The sequence below is a fragment of the Neopelma chrysocephalum genome, unplaced genomic scaffold, assembly GCF_003984885.1.
Source record: "Neopelma chrysocephalum unplaced genomic scaffold, ASM398488v2 Primary Assembly neopelma1_67, whole genome shotgun sequence".
NCBI classification, from domain to species: domain Eukaryota; kingdom Metazoa; phylum Chordata; class Aves; order Passeriformes; family Pipridae; genus Neopelma; species Neopelma chrysocephalum.
This window is the reverse complement of record NW_020897726.1, coordinates 107,253-128,302: the sequence shown is the minus strand read 5'-3', so window position 1 is coordinate 128,302 and position 21,050 is coordinate 107,253. Positions and strand designations below refer to the sequence as shown.

At 40.4% G+C, this 21,050-nt stretch overlaps 1 protein-coding gene across 6 annotated transcripts in view; it reads right to left on the bottom strand.

Annotated features, from left to right (window-relative positions):
- Window positions 1–21,050, bottom strand: part of ADAM22 (ADAM metallopeptidase domain 22) — a 132,937-nt gene extending 111,887 nt beyond the window's left edge. For all 6 annotated transcript variants that reach the window (XM_027684638.1, XM_027684639.1, XM_027684640.1 and 3 more), the window contains exons 1-3: window positions 20,989–21,050; window positions 20,653–20,810; window positions 4,143–4,219 (exon numbers count right to left, since the gene is read on the bottom strand). In XM_027684638.1, coding sequence (XP_027540439.1) covers window positions 4,143–4,219; window positions 20,653–20,810; window positions 20,989–21,046 — 293 coding nt within the window. In that variant the 5' untranslated portion in view covers window positions 21,047–21,050. The remainder of the gene's footprint in view (window positions 1–4,142; window positions 4,220–20,652; window positions 20,811–20,988) is intronic.

The following is a 21,050-nucleotide window of genomic DNA, read 5'->3' as shown; positions in this document are numbered from 1 at the left end:
TCTGAAGACCAAACATCTCCTCACCAGGGCACCTGGTGTCCACACTGCACCTCAGAAGGGACCACATTTCAAACTCATCCTTAAGAAACACTCTCTGCTTGTCTCCATGATGGGAGACATCACAGCCCTTATATGAAGGTTGATGCTGCATCTTTCTTACCTATGATGGCTACCACAAAGTGAACCTGGGGTGATCACCCAGAGCCCATCCACTCTCCAGACAAGCACAGATACTGCAGTTTTTCTGATTACCCATCTGGCAGCATGCTCCTTCCAAAACCAACCCCATGACAACAGCTTGCTTTGGGCCATCATGCCATCAGGTCTTGGTTGCCTCACCTGCAGACAAACATGCCCTGGCCCAAGTCCCCTCAGACAGATCCACATGGGCTGCAGGACCAAAAGGGCCTCAAAGAGGCTTTCAGAAACACGTCCCATTTCCTGATGAGCTCTGCTGCTTAATCACATAATTAAAACCCAAGATAAGAGTGTAATTTAAGAAAAAATACATTTAAGAAGAAATACTCTGCATGAAGAAAGAAATAGTCATTTGCTGAGCCATGGATGACATGACAGTACTAAAAATTTCAAGGGGAAGGAATTAAAAAAAAAAAATGAGGAAGCACACCATTGCTTTGTGACTCCTGCACAGGTCTGGGTCAATGGCCAGCGCTGGACACATGTGGGGAGTGGGAAGGCTGCGAGCAGCACCTGCCTGCACTGCCCGGCCAGCTGGCCCCGGCTCTGCTGGTGCTGGAGGCAGCACTAACAAGGAATAGCCAGAGAAAACAGCTCCATTAGATGCAGCCCTGAACGCATAAGGATACCGAGGCAACGGATTCGTAAACACACCAACGCAACTAATGTGTCCCTAACCTCTGCCTAAGGGATTGAACCTTTTAAAAATACAGCTGATTCGATCTGAAAGCTTTTTTGTAAATGCTTCAGCCAGTTGAACAGGCAAAAAAAGCTAAAAAGAAACACTGTATCTTAAAAAAAGCTCATTGTAGAGACACTATGGCAACTCTGGGGAAAAAAGGAAGAGAGAACAAATGGTGACTTATGAGGAGAAAATACCACCATCACTGTAAAAAAAAAAAGGAAACTGCACTATAATTATAACTGTTTATTATTATTTTTTATTATAATTCCACATTATGCTTCAGTGTATTTCACATCTGCATTTAATGTGAACAAATGCACATTCACAACTGGTTGAGATCCAAAGTGAGCAAGAGAAAGCACACAGATTTCAGTGTTAAATTAAAACTGCCACACTTTAATGCCAGTTGGACATTTTTTTGTTTCCTTCCTCTCACTTGCATCCAGAACTTGCAGAACACTCCTGTCCCAGGCCTCAGTTTTCTTAATGTCTGAAATGTCAGCGTAAGCTCTGCTTCTTTTTATTTCCCTGTCCACCTCGTTTCCCAGCTTGTTTACTGCAGAAATCAGCCTTTGGTTGCAGGCCACTCTTGTAAGAGGTGGCAGAGGAAGGGACTAGGAAAGGATCTAGGAAATCTAGGAAACAGAATCATACAATATCCTGAGCTGGAAGGTAATCATTTGCATCATTGAGTTCAACTCCTGGCCCTAGAGGACACCACAGGACATCCCTAGAGTGACACCATGTCCTGAGAGCATTGTTCAAATGCATCTTGAATTCTGTCGGACTTGGTGATGAGATCGCTTCCCTGGAGAGCCCGTTCCAGTGCCCAACCAACCACCCTCTGGGTAAAAAACCCAACTTAAACCTCCCCTAACTCAGCTTCATGCCATTTCCTCAAGTCCTGTCACAGGTCACCACAGATTAGAGATCAGTGCCTGCCCCTCCACTTCCCCTCACGAGGAAGGTGTAGACTGAAATGAGATTTCCCTCAATCTCCTCTTCTCCAGGCTCAACAGACCAAGTGACCTCAGCCACTCCTTGTAAGGCTTCCCTTCCAGATCCTTCACCTTCCTTGTGGCCCTCCTTTGGACACTCTCTAATAGCTTCATGTCTTTTTTATATTGTGCACACAATATTCAAGGTGAGGCCACACCAGTGCAGAGTAGGGCAGGACTTGCTTTGACTGGCTAGCAATGCTGCGCTTAATAGTAGCATGTCCTTTGGTGAAGAGATAAAACAGAGGGTATCAGGCAATGGGGGGAGAGAGACAAGTAGGAGATGGCGAACACTTCTGCCAGCCTGAACTGTCAGTGTACAGAAAGTTGCCAAGGAAAAGGTTGCAAGTAAAACAAGAATTTTGTGTGGTACCTGTGGTGATGAAAAAGTGGACAACTACTCCTGATGTAAAGATAAGAGAACGAAATGTGTGATGCTGGAGAACTGAGTAAGAACAGAGATGGAAAATACACAAACACAACAGAATTGAAAAGACAAAAGGGTACACAACAGGGGGATGTATGAGATAGCACAGGCAAATGCAGCAAAGGAAACAGAGAATCTGTCAGATAAAAAGATAGATTTGAAGAGAATAGAGAAAATAACGCCCACACGGAAAGCCACAAAAAAAAGAAAAACTATTTGAGGACAATCATTAGGAGGTGGGCATATTTTAGTTTCTGGGGTTTTTTTAAGGTCTTTGTTTGCTACTCTCATTTTAATTTTGAACTTTATTTCCTCCATAAATTGGGAAACCACATGGAGGAATAAACACTTTCACTGTGACTGACCACCACTGATATTGTAATGGCAGATGATGCTCAGATATATTCACATGTACAAGTCATATACGCCAACCTTTAAACAACATGGAAACTGCAAGAAAGAAGACAGACAAAATCAGGGAGAGTCTCTCCTTTCTGATAATCTATGTATTTCAAATTATTTCTCTCCACTCTGTCCCCCATACCTCTTTTACCATTTTTCAAATGCATATTACACATAAGAGCTAATTTTACCACAGGGGCCTGCTTCAGCATGCTTTAGATATTAGCAGAGGTTGAGTTATAAATACTAAGCTGATGTTTTTTCCAGAGAATAACTAACATCTTGAACCTTGCTGTTCACAAGAATTCAACGACTTTTCAACTATAAAGTTGGTCTAAATTTGCAAACCACTTCCCAAAAAAAATTAGTGTTTTTTTCTCAGGTCTCTTAAAATATACACACAGAATATACTATGGAGAGTAAGAACTGCAAAAGAAGAAAAATATATACAACCTCCTGAATGAAACCGATTTTTTCACAGGAATGATAATAAAAAATACATTTTAATCGTTGGTCTGGTTTACACTTGGTCATTAAAATGCTCACAGCCACCAGTTTTCAGCAAATCCACCTTTTAATATCCAGGGAGGCTCTGTATGAGAAATTTGCTTTTATGGTAAACTGAAAGAAGGCAAGGCCACACCTGGAGTTCTGTGTCCAGTTCTGGGCTCCTCAGTACAAGAGAAATATGGAGCTCCTGAAGAAAGTCCAACAGAGGACAACAAAGATTATTAAGGGACAGCAGCATCTCTCTTATGAGAAAAGGTTGAGGGAGTTGGACCTATTCAGTCTCGAGCAGAGATGCCTGAGACAGGACCTCACCAATGTCTATAAGTATCTGAAGGGAGGGTGTCAAGAGGATGGTGTCAGGCTCTTCTCGGTGGTGCCAAGACACAAAGAGACAAAGAAAAGGGACAAGGACAAGAGGCGAAGGGCAGAAACTGATGCACAGAAGTTGCACCTGAACATAAGGAAGAACTTCTTTACTCTGCGGGTGACCGAGCACTGGAACAGATTGCCCAGAGAGATTGTGGAGTCTCCCTCACTGGAGATATTCAAGAACCGTCTGGATACAATTCTGTGCCATGGGGTCTAGGATGACCCGGCTTGAGCAGGAAGGCTGGACCAGATGATTCACTGTGATCCCTTCCAACCTGACCCATCCTGTGATTCTGTGACTCTGTGAAATGAAATTATAATACTAAAATGCTAGTTACACTGCAATAGCTACTAAGTATCAAAAATGGGAATATCAAAGCCTACAACGGTACTCGACAAAATAACAGAACTTACAATATACTACTATAGATCAACTCACTACCTAAAATAGCATTTGTGTCATAACACAGCCTCTAAAACCTCCACTGAAAAATTACATTTCACTGGCACCAGGTCTTGAACAAATGCAGAGTAAGATACGGTCATTACTTACTGATTTAGTGTCACATCCAGGATGAAAGATGATCCAAAAGCATCAACCTGGAAGCTGGCTCGAGCAATGTGGGTAGACTGCAATAGGGAAAAGATTGGAATTATTATTCAGCCACAACAAAACATATTGTACTGGTTTGTGAATGCAGAAACAAAATATATATATATATATATATATATATACTAAGTATACAGATGTTTCTTAACGTGACTCTGGACATTGACCGGTGGAGAACAGTTGAGACGTTACTGGTTTGGTCAGTCACATATACATTCACAATTCTCACCAACATTACCTGACAGAAACTTCATTCAGACAGACTCTCATTTAGGACCACATAGTGAGGTAATAGCATTGGGCTAAAATACGATTAGTTGCATTTTCTGTAAAGCTCTGACTCACCACCCTGTAACCTATCTCCTCTAAAAGGCTCCCAAAACTCCAGCCCCCTGAGCAGTCACTAAAATCAAAGAAAAATGGTGATAGAAACATCTTTCTTTCTTTTCTTCCTTTCTTTGCCATATATTTTCCCCAAATGAATTCCTTTCACAGTCCTATAGAAGACAAACATGGAAATACTTCATAACTCATAATCTGCCAGAAACAGTGTTTTATTCTAATAGTAGCGGAAGAAAATACTCAGCTATCCAATAGAAACACAACACTTGTTTCTAGACCTGAAAACTCTCAAGAAACAGAACAGTCATGTTATGTAGCTAATTAATAAGAAAAGCTACTTGCAGACATTTTGGAGGAGTATCAACTTTGTTCTTATTTTCTTTCCATTGAAATCTGCACAATAAGATTTGAAGCATGTAGACAGAGGACCTAAGAGGAAACACTGAGGAACCACTTACAACTCTAAATTACACTTCTCCAAATAAATACAATACAGGATAGTACAACTGTAACAAATGATTTATTGAAAACTCTGGGAAACACAGGACAGGATGGGATAATGTGAATCATCAAATTCACTCTCTAAAACTACTGGCAGGCTTTCGATAGGCATTAAATCCAGAAGAGCTGAGAATACCAGTTTCCCTGGAAAGGAACAGAAAGTCAACGGAACCATGACTTTTTTGATTATTACATTTTTAGTTGCCCTACAGCAAAATTTTCTTTTTATGTCTACATATATAAGCATGAGTATTAATAAACAAAAAAGACAACAACCATGAATACATTTCCACAAACATGATGAATGCTTTAAAAAAAAAAACAAATGTCAGGACAGCTTCTCTTAGCAGAGGACCCTCAGGCTGAGGGCACTCTATAAAAATGCCACGTCACTGCAGAGGACGTACATGCAAAATTGCATGACAAGAAAATCCACACATTTACATTACACTTCAGAAGGATACAATAAAACTGGAAAGCTTCTTAGAAAATGCCTCAGAAGATACAATTCAGTGTCAGATACCCTTTCAGCTATCCCCATTACATCTAACAGAGGCCATAGGTCTTTGCTAAGTGGTTCTTATAATTTCTGAATGATTTAAGACCTTCTTTTTTGCTCAACTGAATAGTCTTTGACCAACTAACTGAATATAACATATAATTTAGCTTATCTGGGCAAATAATTTCAGTGATTAATTACCATCAATATTAAAAGCCTACTTTCTATCCAAAAAAGATTTTAAAAATAATAAAAAAGCAAGCCAACAAACATAAAAAAGACAAAGCCAGCTGGCAATGAAAGGCACCACAGAATGTACAGACACCCACAGCACATACGGCACCCACATGTAGGACCATCATTTAGCTATTTCTGGCCTGCAGCAGCTATGCAACCACAAATATAGCAAAAATAACCATCAACAAATTATCACATTACGATTGTTGTTTCTTTTTTACCTCTCAGGCTGCAGAGTCTGCTTTGAATGATTTTAAAATTTCATCTTCCCTTGCTAGATGTGAATTCTTAAGCTGCTGCTCACAAACAGGATGTGACAGGCCAAGTATCAAGTAACATAAAATGGTAGTTTTGTCATTCGCTTGTTCCACTGCAGCACATTTGCTAACCTTAACTAACCTTCATTTACCTACCTGCACTGCAACAACCTCCTTCTGATCAACGAGTAATGGCAGTCCAGTTGTTTGCTTATCATCATTACATTATTAAATGCAAAGAACATTCTACAGCACCTTTTTATTTCTGTTTGTTAACAGTATATGCCATCATTTAGATTTCTTTACACAGTACAACCAAGTCTTCTATACAATCATATGCTGGTACCAAAAGGCAATTAGTCAGTAAAAACAGAAAAAGTCTAACATGGATTTCTAGATGTACATACACTAAATGTAACATTTGTCATTAAAATGTATTCACCTCATAGACCATAAGAACAAAAATGACTAGATTGTTTTGGTTTGGTTTTTAACCACTAGGTATATTGCACCATATTGATTTGGTCCAGGAGATTTCCGCTCTTGAACATGTCTCTAATATAAACAATTAGAAGGCTAATGTATTTCTAAGGTGACCTTGGACCAGTTACTCCCTGACAGAAACTGTTGATGTGGATTAAAGGGAGAAAATACCTCTTAATAAATTACTACGAAAAAAATTACACAGATGTAACCATCTCCCAAGACTCGTGACACAAACCCAGAAAGCTTACCATTAATTTTAAGCTCAAATGCAATCAAGTGTATCCCAAGGGTATTTCAAGCCTACTGAGATACCAAAACATTTTGGATAGCCTGACAAACTCAGCCCTTTCCAGGAACTGCAGCCCTTCCTTCAGCCCTGATATGTGTTTGTAAAGCACTGTCACACTGCATGCTGTGGGTTGCTGCCAAAAACGAACAGTTCTGCCCCATCCTGGCCATGTGTTCCCACCTACTCTCCCTTGTCAGCTCATGTGACTAGCCAGAAAGTCTGATCAGCATCAGAAAATTAATCATCACACGGAGTGGGTCCAATTTTTGTCAGACAAATAAGCTGACCCAAATAACCATGAGGTAGATGCAATGCAAAGAAGACAGAGGGCACACCCAAGAGAGACTGAAGAGGAAGACAGATTCCCACCTTCAATGGCAGACAAAAAATCTCACTCAGCATAAAAAAAACCTATCCCTTAAGAGTTCCGGTCAGTATATTTTTTTAAGATAACCAGATATTTAGAAGAATTGTTAAGAACCACAAAATAAAGAAATGGATTTTTAAAAGTCTTGGTTCTACATTATTTTTAAGCACAACTACCTGCCTGCTCAGTGAATAGGTAAACTGGCCAGCTGCAAAGGAAGCTTACATTCATAGACATATGTCAATAAAAGAACCCAAAGAAAGGAAATAACTACTTTTTATCTATACCACCTCATTCAAGCAGAAGTAACAAGAAAGACACCTGCAAAGGTCTCTCTAAATCACTGAAGCAAGACAATTAATTATGTCCTTCAGTTCTCAAACCAAGGAATTTTCTTGGAAAATTTGAGGCTTTTCCAACAACCATCAGCTTGACACATCAACGGCCAACAACTGAGTCATAAAAGGGGAGTTCTTGGAGACCAGAAGAGATGTACTCAATGCAGAGCATGAACAAGAGCCAGGAAAGGAGAAGCTAACAACTTAATGGAAGAGCACAACGACATGTCTCCAACACAAACAAAAAGTTCTGAAATTTTAATGTCATGCAACTGAAGAAGGAAAACATCAATAACAATTCTGAAATTAGCTCCAGTAATTTTAGATGCAATCTCTAGTGGCACATAAATTATATTACCCTGCAAGCCCCTCTGGAAGAAAATACTAAGCATCCCATGCATCCAATGCAACTATGTGAGAGCTAACTTCTGTTTGTGAAGTTTAAGCATCTCAGTGAATGTCTGAAAGGAATCAAAAGTAAATGGAGTGGAAAGGATTATTTCAATTCACTAAGCACAATGCTATTTTATCTAAAACAAAGATTAAAAACTTGAATTCTAGAAAAACAAAAGTGGTACGCAAACCTTGCTGCCAAACCAAGAGCAATGTGATTCCAATTATTTTAAATCACCTGCTCCATGTCTCAGGGATCACCGCAGTAACAGAGGAGATGGGCAATCAGTACCAAATATGACTACTTATTATTACAAAGAAACACAACTGAATAATGATGTCCTTTTGGTACTCTGGCTGGGGTTCAGCTTTCTCCAGAAACTGGTCCTAAAGAATGAGCATCTGCAAAGGGAATCCATGTACATCAAACTACAACCAACACACATCACTGCAGATCAACATCATTGTACTGCACTGGAGGTAACCTTAAATGTGTTTGGAAGATTTTCATTTCAAATAGGTCAAATACCTTAATCACCAGTGAAACACTTACAAATAATTAAACTAACAAGAATTTTGAAAAGAAAAATTTAGACATTTTTCTCACATTGTGTATAATTAGTTGAGTATTGAAAGCAGCACAGTAGCATGATGACTAATATCTTTCCTCATAAAATAAGGAAAAATAATTGAAAACATATCATAATGCAATGTGCAATTCCTTGTAACGTGTTTTTTCCTTTAGAAGTATCCTTAAGAAAGCACTTAGATGCTTTTTAATAAGTTTTGCTGGAAGAGATAACAATTTCCATCAAAAAAGAACAAAGTCTTTTGTAAAAAAAAATTGAGGAGAAAATCCTATTTATATGCTTGCCCTTTGATGTACAGAATTTTATATATACTACTATTTATAGCATTGTGGTTTCTAATTAAACGATTCTGATCAAATTTGTAGACTTGAAAGAAAAGCATCAAGAGAATCAAGAGATAAAATAATACAGGATGATACAGGAAGAGAGAACTTAAAAACTATGCTTTAGAGTTTGCAAGAACAATGAGGTTTTATGGCAGACATCTGGTGATTTAGTCACATTTAGAAAATAATAGATTTCTTAGATATTAATTTAATTCCCCCTCTCTATTTCACAGAACAGAAACTTCAGCTTGCTAACAGTGTGCATGAAATAATTGTTTTTTAAGTTCAGTAAGGACACAGATAAGCCAATAGGAAATCAAAATAAATATATTAATGAAATTAAATGACAAATATACTAAAAATTTTATGTAGATTTACCTAAAAATAATTAACGGCTGGTTTGAAAATAATCATTACACTTAAATTCATACTAGAGTAAAGGCACACAGTGCTAATTGGCACATGTACACACTATAAAAGGACAATTCTCAGCCTCATTTTTGTTGTAATAAATCCAGAGTTATGGAGTACACTGTTGCTGTATGTAAAGTAAGAAATTTTTTCAAAAACTGACTTTTTTACTTGTACTGGGAAGAAAAAAAATTAAAACTTTGCTCAGAGATAAAATTCAGAAATAAGCCTAGGTCTAATATTAAAAATAAATATCCAAAGTGAAAGAATCTTCTTTAAAAAATACACAATAAAATATAGCTCCAACATGATTTCCTCAGGCCTTCTCTATTGCTATTTGCAAATATCTAATTTTAATCAAAAGTTCAGTGTCACTGAACTGGATCCACATATCATAGCATATTATAATAATGGCCAGTCTTCGCGAACGAAGACTTTGGGAAAGGTCTTTTTACCTTTCCAGCCTGCGCAATGGATTTTTTAGGTGAGACACAGCATGCGCTGAACTGAGCCCACCCTTTAATCCTAAGGTTCATCTGCCGGGGCCAAGCAAGTTTGGACAATGGCAGTGAGGTCCTCAGGACGTAGGTTTGTTTAGAGTGACCTTCTCATAGATGGATGGCCTCAGAGGGCTAACGAGCTCCATCTGCCCGGGGGACTGGGAATCGAACCTGGGTCGCAGCGCTGAGAGTCCCGCATGCTAACCACTAGGCCATCATAGCATATTAAACAACTACAAAATCTCTTTTTTTACTTTCCCTGGCATTCTCACAATATTTATAGGCACTTGCTGTATTAATCACCACTATTTTTCATTCTTCATGCAAACTCTCTTTTTTTATCCATTGCATAAATCTAAATATCTATGGGGCATTTGGCGGGGGGCAGTTTATTTAATGAAAAAAATGCAGAAAAGAATCATGGCTTTTACAAAAGGCTTTTACAGCTGCCTGTTTGGGGCACATTTAGTAAACAAGTTATTTATTCTGAGAAAAAGCTAGAAATAAGAAAATATTTTAATAGGTCCATGTTCATTTATTAATCCTGGATCACATCTGTTCTCCATGCCAAGTGAGGGTGGAGCAGAGGGAGACCTAAACACCACTAGCTGGAGTGTAGTGCCAAGGTCCAGTTCACTGTGGCTGTAAATATGACCTAAAATAGCTTTTCTCCATATAAATATCATTGTGTCAATGACCTCTAAGACAGAAGCAAGAACTACTTGTACCTCTAAAATGCCAGTAATTAGTCTTCTCAATAGAAAAAAAAACAACAAACCAAAAAACCAAAAAAACTCTTTTGTTTATTTCTGTGTTTGAAAGCAAAGGCTGTTCGAATTTACTCAATATAGTAGGGGGGGAACAGCACCAGGAAATAAAGTCCCAAGCACAAACTAATGCAATGTATTGCAGGTGTCACTGCTGCAGAGTCAGTGCCTGGGCAGCAGCACAGATCCTTCTCAGGTCCTGCAGGGGTGTAATGCCGAGCGACGAGAACTCGGCTGCATCTGCTCACACATCTCGTCCCAGACCTCCACCCAGCGTTCCAAAACTATGAGCATCTTTGAACAGTTACAACAAATGGAGTAAGAAAAAATAATTCTCATTTCCCCCTGAAAACTTCTTTTCTTGCTCTACTTCTTCACCTCCACTTCATCTTTCTCAAAAATTCACACGAGGTTAAATGATGGAACAATGAAGACAGGAAAACTAACCGCCTATCACTGATAGCAAATTTAGCACGAGTTACCATTTGATCCCACAGATCTAACAGGACAAATTTAAGTAACTGAATAGGCAAGATGCTGCTTCCCAAGAGGCAATCTAACACTTGTCTCCAGCACCAGAAAAGCCCTGTGGCACCAGACCTTACACTCGTGCTTTTAAATATAGAGAATGAGATTAATTTGATTCTAAAATTTTGTTTATAACTTCTGATTTCCTAAGAGACTAATTGCTGCAAGTCTTCATATCACTGTGAAAGAAAGAACTGCAAGAACTTTTGGGAAGCTGTATTTATTTGTTCCCCTTTTTCTGGAAGGGAAGCAGCAAAGATTCATGTATAAAAGGTTAGATACAACTAATGTGCAAGAGGTCTTAAAAATATCACTACTGGGGCAAAAGCAGAAAAATTGGTGCCTGCTGAACCTTGTATTTTTAAAATGCACTCAATAAGGTTCTTCATCAAATACTAATGACTAGGGAAAGTATGACCAAATAGGTTGTTATAAGTGTGATTAATCAAGTACAGGGTCACGAACAGAAAAGAAACAAAAGTCATGAATGGAAACTTGCAAAGTTCAGAATCTTTTCCTGCCATAATTCATACAAAAACTTTGATAACTGTTGGAGATCACACTTGTAAAACCAAGAAAGGGTATAAACAGATACTCATCCTGCGCCCCAGGAACACGACAGTTTCCATTGTCCTCCACAGCAACTGTGGCTTTCAGAGGGTCAGCTCTAACAAGGAAAAGAATGCTACCTACAACCGCAGTAGTGCAATGTGTTCCATCTATCTCACTCAATAGCCCAAGACCTGATGGTGCAATCAGATGGGGAAACTACTTCCTTGTGAAGAAACACAAGATCAGATGGAAAGGACTTGAACAAGGACAACCTTTCCTCAGTGAAATACTCCTCTCCAAGGATGTCTGGCAGTTTCGAGTCAGCAGAACCCAAATGAGCCACTAGTTGTGCACAGCTGCAGCGTGAGAGGCAAACAACCAACACACCACCCATCTGCAGGGGGAGAGAACACAAAACAAGGGCAGCAACGCACATGCCATAGGCAGCACAGACCCATCTGGACCACTATGTCATCTATCTGCAGAAAGGGCTATTGTCTCAAGGACCCCATCTAGGCAAGAAGGAAAACTCAATGGATCTAAGAGTCAGGAGGAGTGAACGCATTTCCTTCGCCAAAGCAGATGGTGCCTTGAGGTCATTTTTAGCTGCATGTTTTCCAAGCTCTGAAAGGAATCAATAACATTTCAAGGCTCTCTTTTCAGCATCTCTTGTAGGCTTCACAAATGAAGGAACAGAGTTCCACTACCGGAGGAATCTATAAAACCCCTTCATTATGCCACCTTTACATTACAAATTGACACCTACACTACTCTTTGACACCTAAAGCCTCCCAATATGGTTAATTTCTCCCATGAATGGCTCTGGGCACCAGCAGAAAGTTTAGTAACATCTTGTCAGCATCACAGGCTAAGAAGAGCTTGACAAAGCTTGCAGACTGTTAGGCATGCCAATACATTGCTCAATCAATTCCACAGATAATACTTTTTAAATATGACTCACCCTCTACATTTAAGTATCAAAGTCCTGCTTAAAGTTGAAAAGTGCAAGAAAAGCAAACTTCAGAACTCCTTTTCCTCTTGATACAGACTAGGAGATCAAAACAAATCAACATTTTCATTGTATATATTTTCTGAAACAGCTGACGGATTTTTTTTATTCCCACAGAATGTCAGGGGTTGAAATACTCTAAGGAGACATTTCTGGAACAGAGTGTATTCCTACATACTACTATTCTCCTGGGTAATTTTTGAGTCAGGTCTGTAGCCTCCATACTCCTATACATCACACTTCCATTAAAAGGCATTTACCTTTTTCTAAACCTTGTATTATTACTTCATTCTGGAATATGTGTTTTCTAAAGCATTGCCACTTGCTACAGTTTTCTGCTCTGGCAACACCCATTTCATTAAAAAAAGGAAAGATACTGTACAATAAAATTTAGTATAGGTAGACAAATCAGAGATGGTCAAATTACCAGCTGAATCACCAAATTTCACTGTATGATGGCAAATGCCCAGCAGCAATGCCGTGCTTCTTTAACTTATTTTAACTGAATCCAATTTTCAAGCTGCACTCTTAATGATTCAACAGTTAAACAGCTCTATGTCATTTGCCACTTTCTTTGATTTCTACATAATCAATCGTGTCTTTAATTCATATGACACGGGCTTTCCACTTGAACTTACCCAATCAGCAAAACCCCATCATGGGAGTGCATGCCACAGCTAGGTAGAACACATTCTGTCCACGTGCTCAGCACTCCCATGCAGCACTTCAGCCACCTTTGCTGATCAATGCTCAACAATAAAGTTTCTGGGAAAAAAAACATGAGCCTTCATACAGTCCTCCCACCAAAGTATTAAAACCTTGCACAGATGTAATCTTCTGTGTGCAAAGCTCTCATCTGCACTGAACATACCTCCATCTGAGGAGAAAGACGTTGTCCCGCATCCATGCTTGGCTGTGGCTCAGCACAGCTGCCACTGCACAGTTCATCCCTGCAGCAATGATTTATCCTCCTCAGATTAATGCAACTATTGCAGTGGCTTCAGAGGAGTACTATCAGGGGGCATCTGCAGCTATGAAGAGTAAAATTTCATCTGACAGGCCTCTGTGATCCTATATGTGCTCCAAAAGACATCTCTGCAGAACAGTGTATCCATACAGTATCCAGGAGGCCACTGGCAAGCCAAAGAAAAGAAGATAACTAGAAGGGCTCTGAAGGCTTTCTTGTCTGAAAGTTTTCCACAGACAATCATAGCAAATTTGACTTGGTTTAAAATAAATTATGTAAGTCAAAACTAGAGAAAAGGGAGACAGGTTGGGAATTACAGTGATTTGTGGAGATGTTAAATCCAGCAGTTTTGATTAACATGCAAGAAACCAACAATACACTATTTCTAGAAAATACGATACTGAAAAAATATTATCTAGGGACAAAAACACTGAACCACATCAGTAGATGAATGAGAAAGAGATACTGTGTAGGAAGACACCACAATCCTGTGTCCAAGACTGGTAAGCTTGATCCTCTAATAGTACTGGACTTTACCCTCCATATCCACCGTTATCCAGATTGAGAGAATACACACGGCCTGGCCTGACAACCAAAACATCTGACAACAGACCGGTGAACTATTTCCCATGAAGCAGAAGGGCAGTCTACCTGGGAGAAGTAACTTTGCCTCAAACCCACAGGAGTGGAAGACAAAGAATCCCCATCCTCTCAAAGTGGCTGCACTAAGTGGAAGGACCACAAAACCCAGCAGAGCTGATTTGGGAGGGAAAAGCACTGAGACAGCACTAGCCAGAAGGACCCACAAATTACAGAGCTTAGCCTTATCAGGCTTTTGAAGGTTTTATACAGTTCGATTGACCTTTAAGCAGTGTTTGACAGGATAACTGCGATAATGTTTTCACAAGCAGAGCCCTAAAAAAAGTTGTTAGTTTTAAGTCACTTAAAGATTGGTATGATTATTGGGAAAACCACAAAAGGGACCTGAACTACCAGAAGGATAATATAATACCAGATCTACCATGATTGTGTAACACATATGTCCATAATGATCTTGTGGAAAACATTTCAGAGTGAATGATGTTAACGTCACATGTAGTTCATCCATAATTTGGCTAAATCTCAGCAAAGTTTATCATGACACTCCTTGTAATGCAACATGCTTCTACACCATGAATGTGTTATAGCTGATATAGCTGATTAGCCACTGCAGAGGTCCCAGAACATGTATGCTCCGTGAAACAGTGGCAGAAAGAATATTCGGTTTGATCCTGCACTCACGGGCACCAACACAGAGCAGAAGTGAATACAGACATGTTGATTACCAGAGCTAGAAAGGACTTCTCTATCAGACTTTGCAGTTACTACACTGATCAGGGCAATGAGCAAATGTTGGGAAAATACCTTCTATACGAATTGTTACATCTGAGCCTTTAAGATCCTTCTTGACTGTATATAAGCCAGTTTTATGCGATTAAGCCATAGCTTTAGGAAGATCTCTCTTTTCAACGCTGCTATGGCACAAGCAAGAGAAGATAACACAAAACAAAGATTTTCCATGCAGTCCTTTTACCCAAACTAGGATTTTCAAATATACCTATGTCTTTTTACCAACCCTCAAAATCTGAGTCCTGATACAATGTTTCTGCAACATGAACTCTGAAAAACCAGAGGTTTTTTGATGGATGATTTTTTTGGACTTATGCATTTACTGTCATAACAAATCTCATTATCAAGCAGGGAAAGACTTTCACTGAGTTTGCAAAGAAGGATAATTTAGGAATTTGAAATATTCTTTGCTTATAAAATACCAAAACACACTATGAGTATTTTATAAAAAGGTGTATCTGAAAGTCCCTCTTACATTTGAGAAATCAAAGGACACTCTCAATGCCCTTGCATCATTCAACAATCTATAGCAAAGTGTGGCTTTCAGGAAGGCAAGACCTGCATCCAAAGTATGGGTATTTTAACCATCATTTACATATTCATAAAGTATTGCTAGGTTGGTGAAGTATCTTACCCCTACACAAATATTGCAGAACTGCGTACAGTGAACATGCAGGAAAGTATCTCACACACTTTGCCTAATGTCTTATAAACTTTAAGGGGAGAGGAAGAAGAGGAACAAGGAAGGAGGAAAACCAAATTCAGCAACAAACCAAAAGCATGTTATTACTCACTATAGCCCAGTTTAGCCTTCTGCCCTTTGGTTTTGTGATAGGATGATCAAAAATTGCGCCCAAGTTTCTCTAAGAGACCACAGTCATTAGATTAAGTGAGTAGAAAATAATTTTTAAAATTGGGCAATTTCTCATGACACTTCTCTTTTCAACAGTCACCATCAATCAGTCCCAAACTCTAGAGATGTTTTATAAACCACTCAACAGTCAGCACTCGTATTTTAACCAAAAAATTACTAGTTGTTTGAGCTACCTGACACAGTAACTTACAATACCAACAGAAGCTGAAAGTATCAGAACAGAAAGCAAGAGTGTTTTAAACAAAGTCAGCAGTTTCAGAAGCAACTATAAAGAATAGGGATATTCTGTTGAAGACCAGAGCGAGAGGCCAAGAGTCAGAGAATCCAATAGCAAAGACTAGGCAACACCTGAATAACTAATGAAGATTTCAACTCTAAGTGTAAGCAGAGCTATGCAAACTCAGCATGACAGAGCAAAGTTTCACTGCAATTATTACTATCAATAAGAAGTCATTTAAGAAATCTGCAAGCCATGCTTCCAAATTGGTGTCTGCAATTCTATCATTTGGTCACAAACAAATCAGAAATGCATGCTGTGGAAGGCGAATAAATTCTTTGCTGAGAACTACTGACTCACTCTGGTCTACAAACAACATGTATTTCTGTCTCAGTTCAGCCCTGGAGCCCTTTCACACCAGGCTCCCTACAACCAGGTCAGCCCTTTTACTCTCTAGGAAGGAATCCAGTATACCTTCATGACAACCAGCAATGAGCAAGTGAAAAACAGCCTGACATACAGAAATTGCTATGTTTGTGCAAGGCATTCATAACAGCAGAGATGAGGGAATCTATGTCCATAGTAGGTCAGAACCTTGTTCCCGCTGAACATCATTATAAATCTCACATATTTCCATATCAACACCTAGATATATCAAAAATGGATAATGCAATGAAAGCCACAACAGGAACAATGCTGTCCCTCAGACTGTGAGTGCAGACCTACCAGCATGACCATGAAGTGCTGGCCTTAAGGAGAACTGGGACCCTTCACTGGTGTTGAGTGGCAATCTCCAGCTGAGAGCAAGATCACTTTCAAGTTATACCTAGGGTTCACGGAAGGCATCTGCTAGGTGAAGGCATGTAGTGGTCTGGTACTCTAATCATCAGCTGGAAAATGGACCTCATCTTCCCAACGAGAACATCTGACCCACAGAAAACTAGAAACAACATACACTCCTGTCTCCAGACACAGCTCAGTCACATTTTAACAAAAAACACATCTGCATAGTATTGACTGAAGGAGAATATTAAGAAGCTTATGGTTTCCCATGTGCTTTTTACAATACTAAAATACAGCTCAAGGCACAGAGTTAAAAGGTTCCTTATAAATGTCCACAGTAGGATCTTTCTTTCTTTTAAACACAAAAATCTTAGCTCAGCCTGCACTGAATGCCCCTGACATAGAGTACTTTCATCTTCTAATAGGCTTATTTATGCAACCGTAAATTAAGTGTCCATTGCTAAGATCCTGGATTGCATTAATAATTATATAATATTAGCATATTTTTAGATATATCTTATCTTGATTACTCCTTAGATTAAGTTCTGTGCAGCTGCTAACAGGCCCCCTTTGGGGAACAGAGAAATTGAAACATGGGAGTGTCATAGATACTGCTAGTGACTCTATTCCACAATGGAATTAAAAACAGAAACCCAAAGTCACATGAATTCTCCTATATCCACTATATACTGTACGTTCAAACATTAATGACACGAACATGTAATAGCCTACAACATTTGCCTTGTGCTGTGTTCTGAAGTCCAGTAATGTTTGACAACTATTACTGTAAGCACATTAATTTTTCTTAAGCAGTTACATTCTGGGCTTCTAGGATGAGTACACAGATTACTTTCTTTACTATTTAATAGTAAAGCATGCATGTTAAGAAGTCACTCAACAGTTATGGCAATGGCAATGGTCCAAAAACCCCAAAACAAACAAAACAAAGGATGTTGCTAGAGAAAATCCTCAACAAATGATAAAAACAAACCACACATGTCTAGAAATCCGCAATCCATCACTTCCCAGTAACTTCTGCCTTCAATTAGCTGCTTTCACCTCCTTTTATCGTATTACACTCCTCTGGCTCAATTCCATCTTAAGCCTGTTCTAAAACTCCTGATTTGCTAAGGCCCTGCTTTGCTTCTGTGTTCCCCTGCATGATCATCTTCATTTCCCTTTGTGCAATTCCAAACTCAGGCTTGCACCCTTCTTGTACAACTTCTGCCCTTTCTGCAGCTAAAGCTTTCATCCAGGAATTAAAGGAATCCAATCCGGTTTAATGCAACTTCCCTCTCTCCAGCTTATCTCTCTCTCTCCTTTTATCTTTATCCAGTTCAAAACACAACTACATTGTTTTACATTAATTCAACTACAGCCCTGTTGTCTAGTCCTCTGACTGCATCCTCCCATTCAGGTATCTCTGTTTTTCTAGACATGGTTGTTTGTCCTTCACTCATTGAAGATTCTTCCTGAATGCTTCAACCTCCTCCAAGAAGCATCCTCCCTAAACTAATCCAGAAGGCCCTTAGCTTTGGTTTGATATCTATTCCAGACCATTTTTTTTAACTATCATATATAGCTATTCAAAGACTACTAGCAATGAATAGAATAGGGCATGGAGACAGAATGTATTTAATCATAAAATAAACTAATACATATGGAAATGTTATGGATGGAGAGGGAACCACCGTTCCCCAACCCTTCATATGCCACTGATCTTGGGCTGTTAACTCTTCAGGGCAGGCATGGGTGTCTCTTCGTGTAAGAGCAGAATGCAGCATCTTTATACTTTATGTGACTTTCACCACACACACAAAAGCAACCATAAAAGTTAACTCCATGAAGTCAGTCCATAACTTTGATAAGCATTCTGGCAGAGGTAAGAGTGTTGGGGTTTTTATGGGATGCTAGACTTTAGGAGTCAGGATATTAAATTACTCAACTGCAACAGTTAACACCAACAATACAAAAGTACCTTTCTAAATGCAGCTTCTACAAAACTTCATTTAAGCAAAGTCAGCCACACTGTTGGTCCATTACCACCGAGCTGACTCAGATCTCTGGGCAAGGGATGCAATATCCTGCAATTAGGATGTAACCATGCCCTGTGCCAGAATCACAGAAAATCAGTACTGCTCCACTCAGTTTGGCCTGCCCTGCAATTTTCTTCCTCCAATGCACTGCCAGGTACTGTATCCTTCAGTGAGTAACAACCATCAGATACCACGGGAGAGGCTGGAGATATTTGAAGCAGCAGAGGGGAAACTTCTTCATCAGGAAGAAAAGTTGCAGTTGCACAAAGAGCTTTACACATTTCCATCAGAGCTTCTACACATTTACATTGGTTTAGTGGAGGGGCTGCTGTGAAATAAATGCATTTAACCCTTTTTAAACCATTTGTGTTACTTTTTTTTCTGCTTGGAGTAATATTCATACTAAGAACTGGACTAGGTGAGAATGACTTGAAAACTTTTTATGAGCATAAGATTTGGTGAATGAAAGCTGACACATTCAGAAAAATAAAACCCATTAAATAGCAGTTTCTTCTGTAAGACCAGTATTTTAATTGTAATACTAGAGCCAAATGCAACCATTACTATGTTTTAAACAGACATGTCAAAAAGTGTTTCAACTTGTGACTGTTCAGGGGCCTTAAAAGAATCCTGAAATGCCTAGAGGATTTTTTTTCTTTTTTTTTTTAAGCAAAGCATTATGGATCTTTAACCTATTTTATTGTACTGTAAATACAGTCTTCACATCTGAAAAATCTTTACATAGAATAAGTCACATTCAGAGGCAAATAAATATGCTATGAAGAGCCTGCTTATTATTTAACTACACAGAAAGAATACAAGCTGTCAGTGCTTATACTTTATGGATTATAAAAAAGAAATATGAGACAATTTTTTCACTTATTTTGTTACTTAAACACAAAGGAGTCAGTTGGAAAAGGAAGAAATGGAGGCCTGCAACTCATCTTGGATGTCAGCAGTTGCTTCAAATGCACAAATTTTATGTTCTTCAATAACAGCAAAGACTCAATGTTTTTTTATCTTTAGATGTAACAGCCATGTACCACCTCAAACATGATCAGTAGTGGTCAAGATGAAAATCACTGTATTTTAATACAAATTGGGGTGGCTATTTGTTGAAAGTTAGAGGCATTGGTCTTCATACAACACAAATATGTTCTATAACATAAACATTGCTAGGTTAATGGTTGGACTCGATGATCTTGGGTCTTTCCCAACCTGAACGATTCTATGACTCTATAGAATTTGAAAACATACTCCGGTTTGGGTAGCAAGCAATATGTATGTTAAATTGCTATGTTACGTTCACATGTTACATTTCAAGCAATTCCCCTCCGATTTCCATTTTTAAAATCACATCCGAGCCCACGGAACACGCTTCAGCCAAAAGCCGAAATTAAGCCGCAGCGTTTTAAGCCCCGCTGTCGCAAAGGCACCGCAACTTTCATTTCGGGGCCCCCGGCCGCCGCAGGCGGCGGGCTGCGCCCGCCCGGGCCCCCGCTGACGGCCGGGGGAGGGCATTGCCAGGCACGGGGACCATCTTAACTAATTCGGGCGCCGCTGCGGAAGGACTGGCATTCCCAGCGCTCCTGCGGGAAATCGAGCCGCGCGTCTCGCCGAGCATCGCAGTGCACTAAGCGTTATCTTTCAGCGGTACAAACACCCTTGCGGAGGGGTGCGGCGAGGCTCCTCCGCACCGCCGCCCCTGCCGCGCCGGGCGCGGGCCCCTCTCCCTCCGCTCCCCCCGCCGTGCCCGGGCCCCTCTCCCCCCGCGGCTTCCCCGCCCGGCGCTCACCTGTGTCCGCGCCGCCTCGCTCCGCACCCGTGTGCTCAGCGCCGGCCACCGCGCCCCGCCGCCGCCCTCGCCGGAGACCAGCCGCAGGGGCCTGATGCTCTCCCGCTCCGCGAAGCGGCTCTCGCCCCGCCGCCCCGCTGTCGCTGGCCCGGAGCCTCCTGGGCAGGGGAGAGGCACCGTCACCCGGCTGCGCCCTCGCCCCCAGCTCGCAGGCTGTTGCGGGGGCTCCGTTTCCATGGGGCTCCGCAGCAGCCTCGGCGCAGCGTCCCCCCCTCCCCGCCGCCCCCGCCGCCCTCGCCCCGAGCGCGGCAGCGCTGCCCCGCGGCCGCGGCTCACCTGGGGCAGCCGGCAGGGCGCAGAGCGCCAGGGAGAGGAGGCAGGCGGCAGCCCGCATGGCG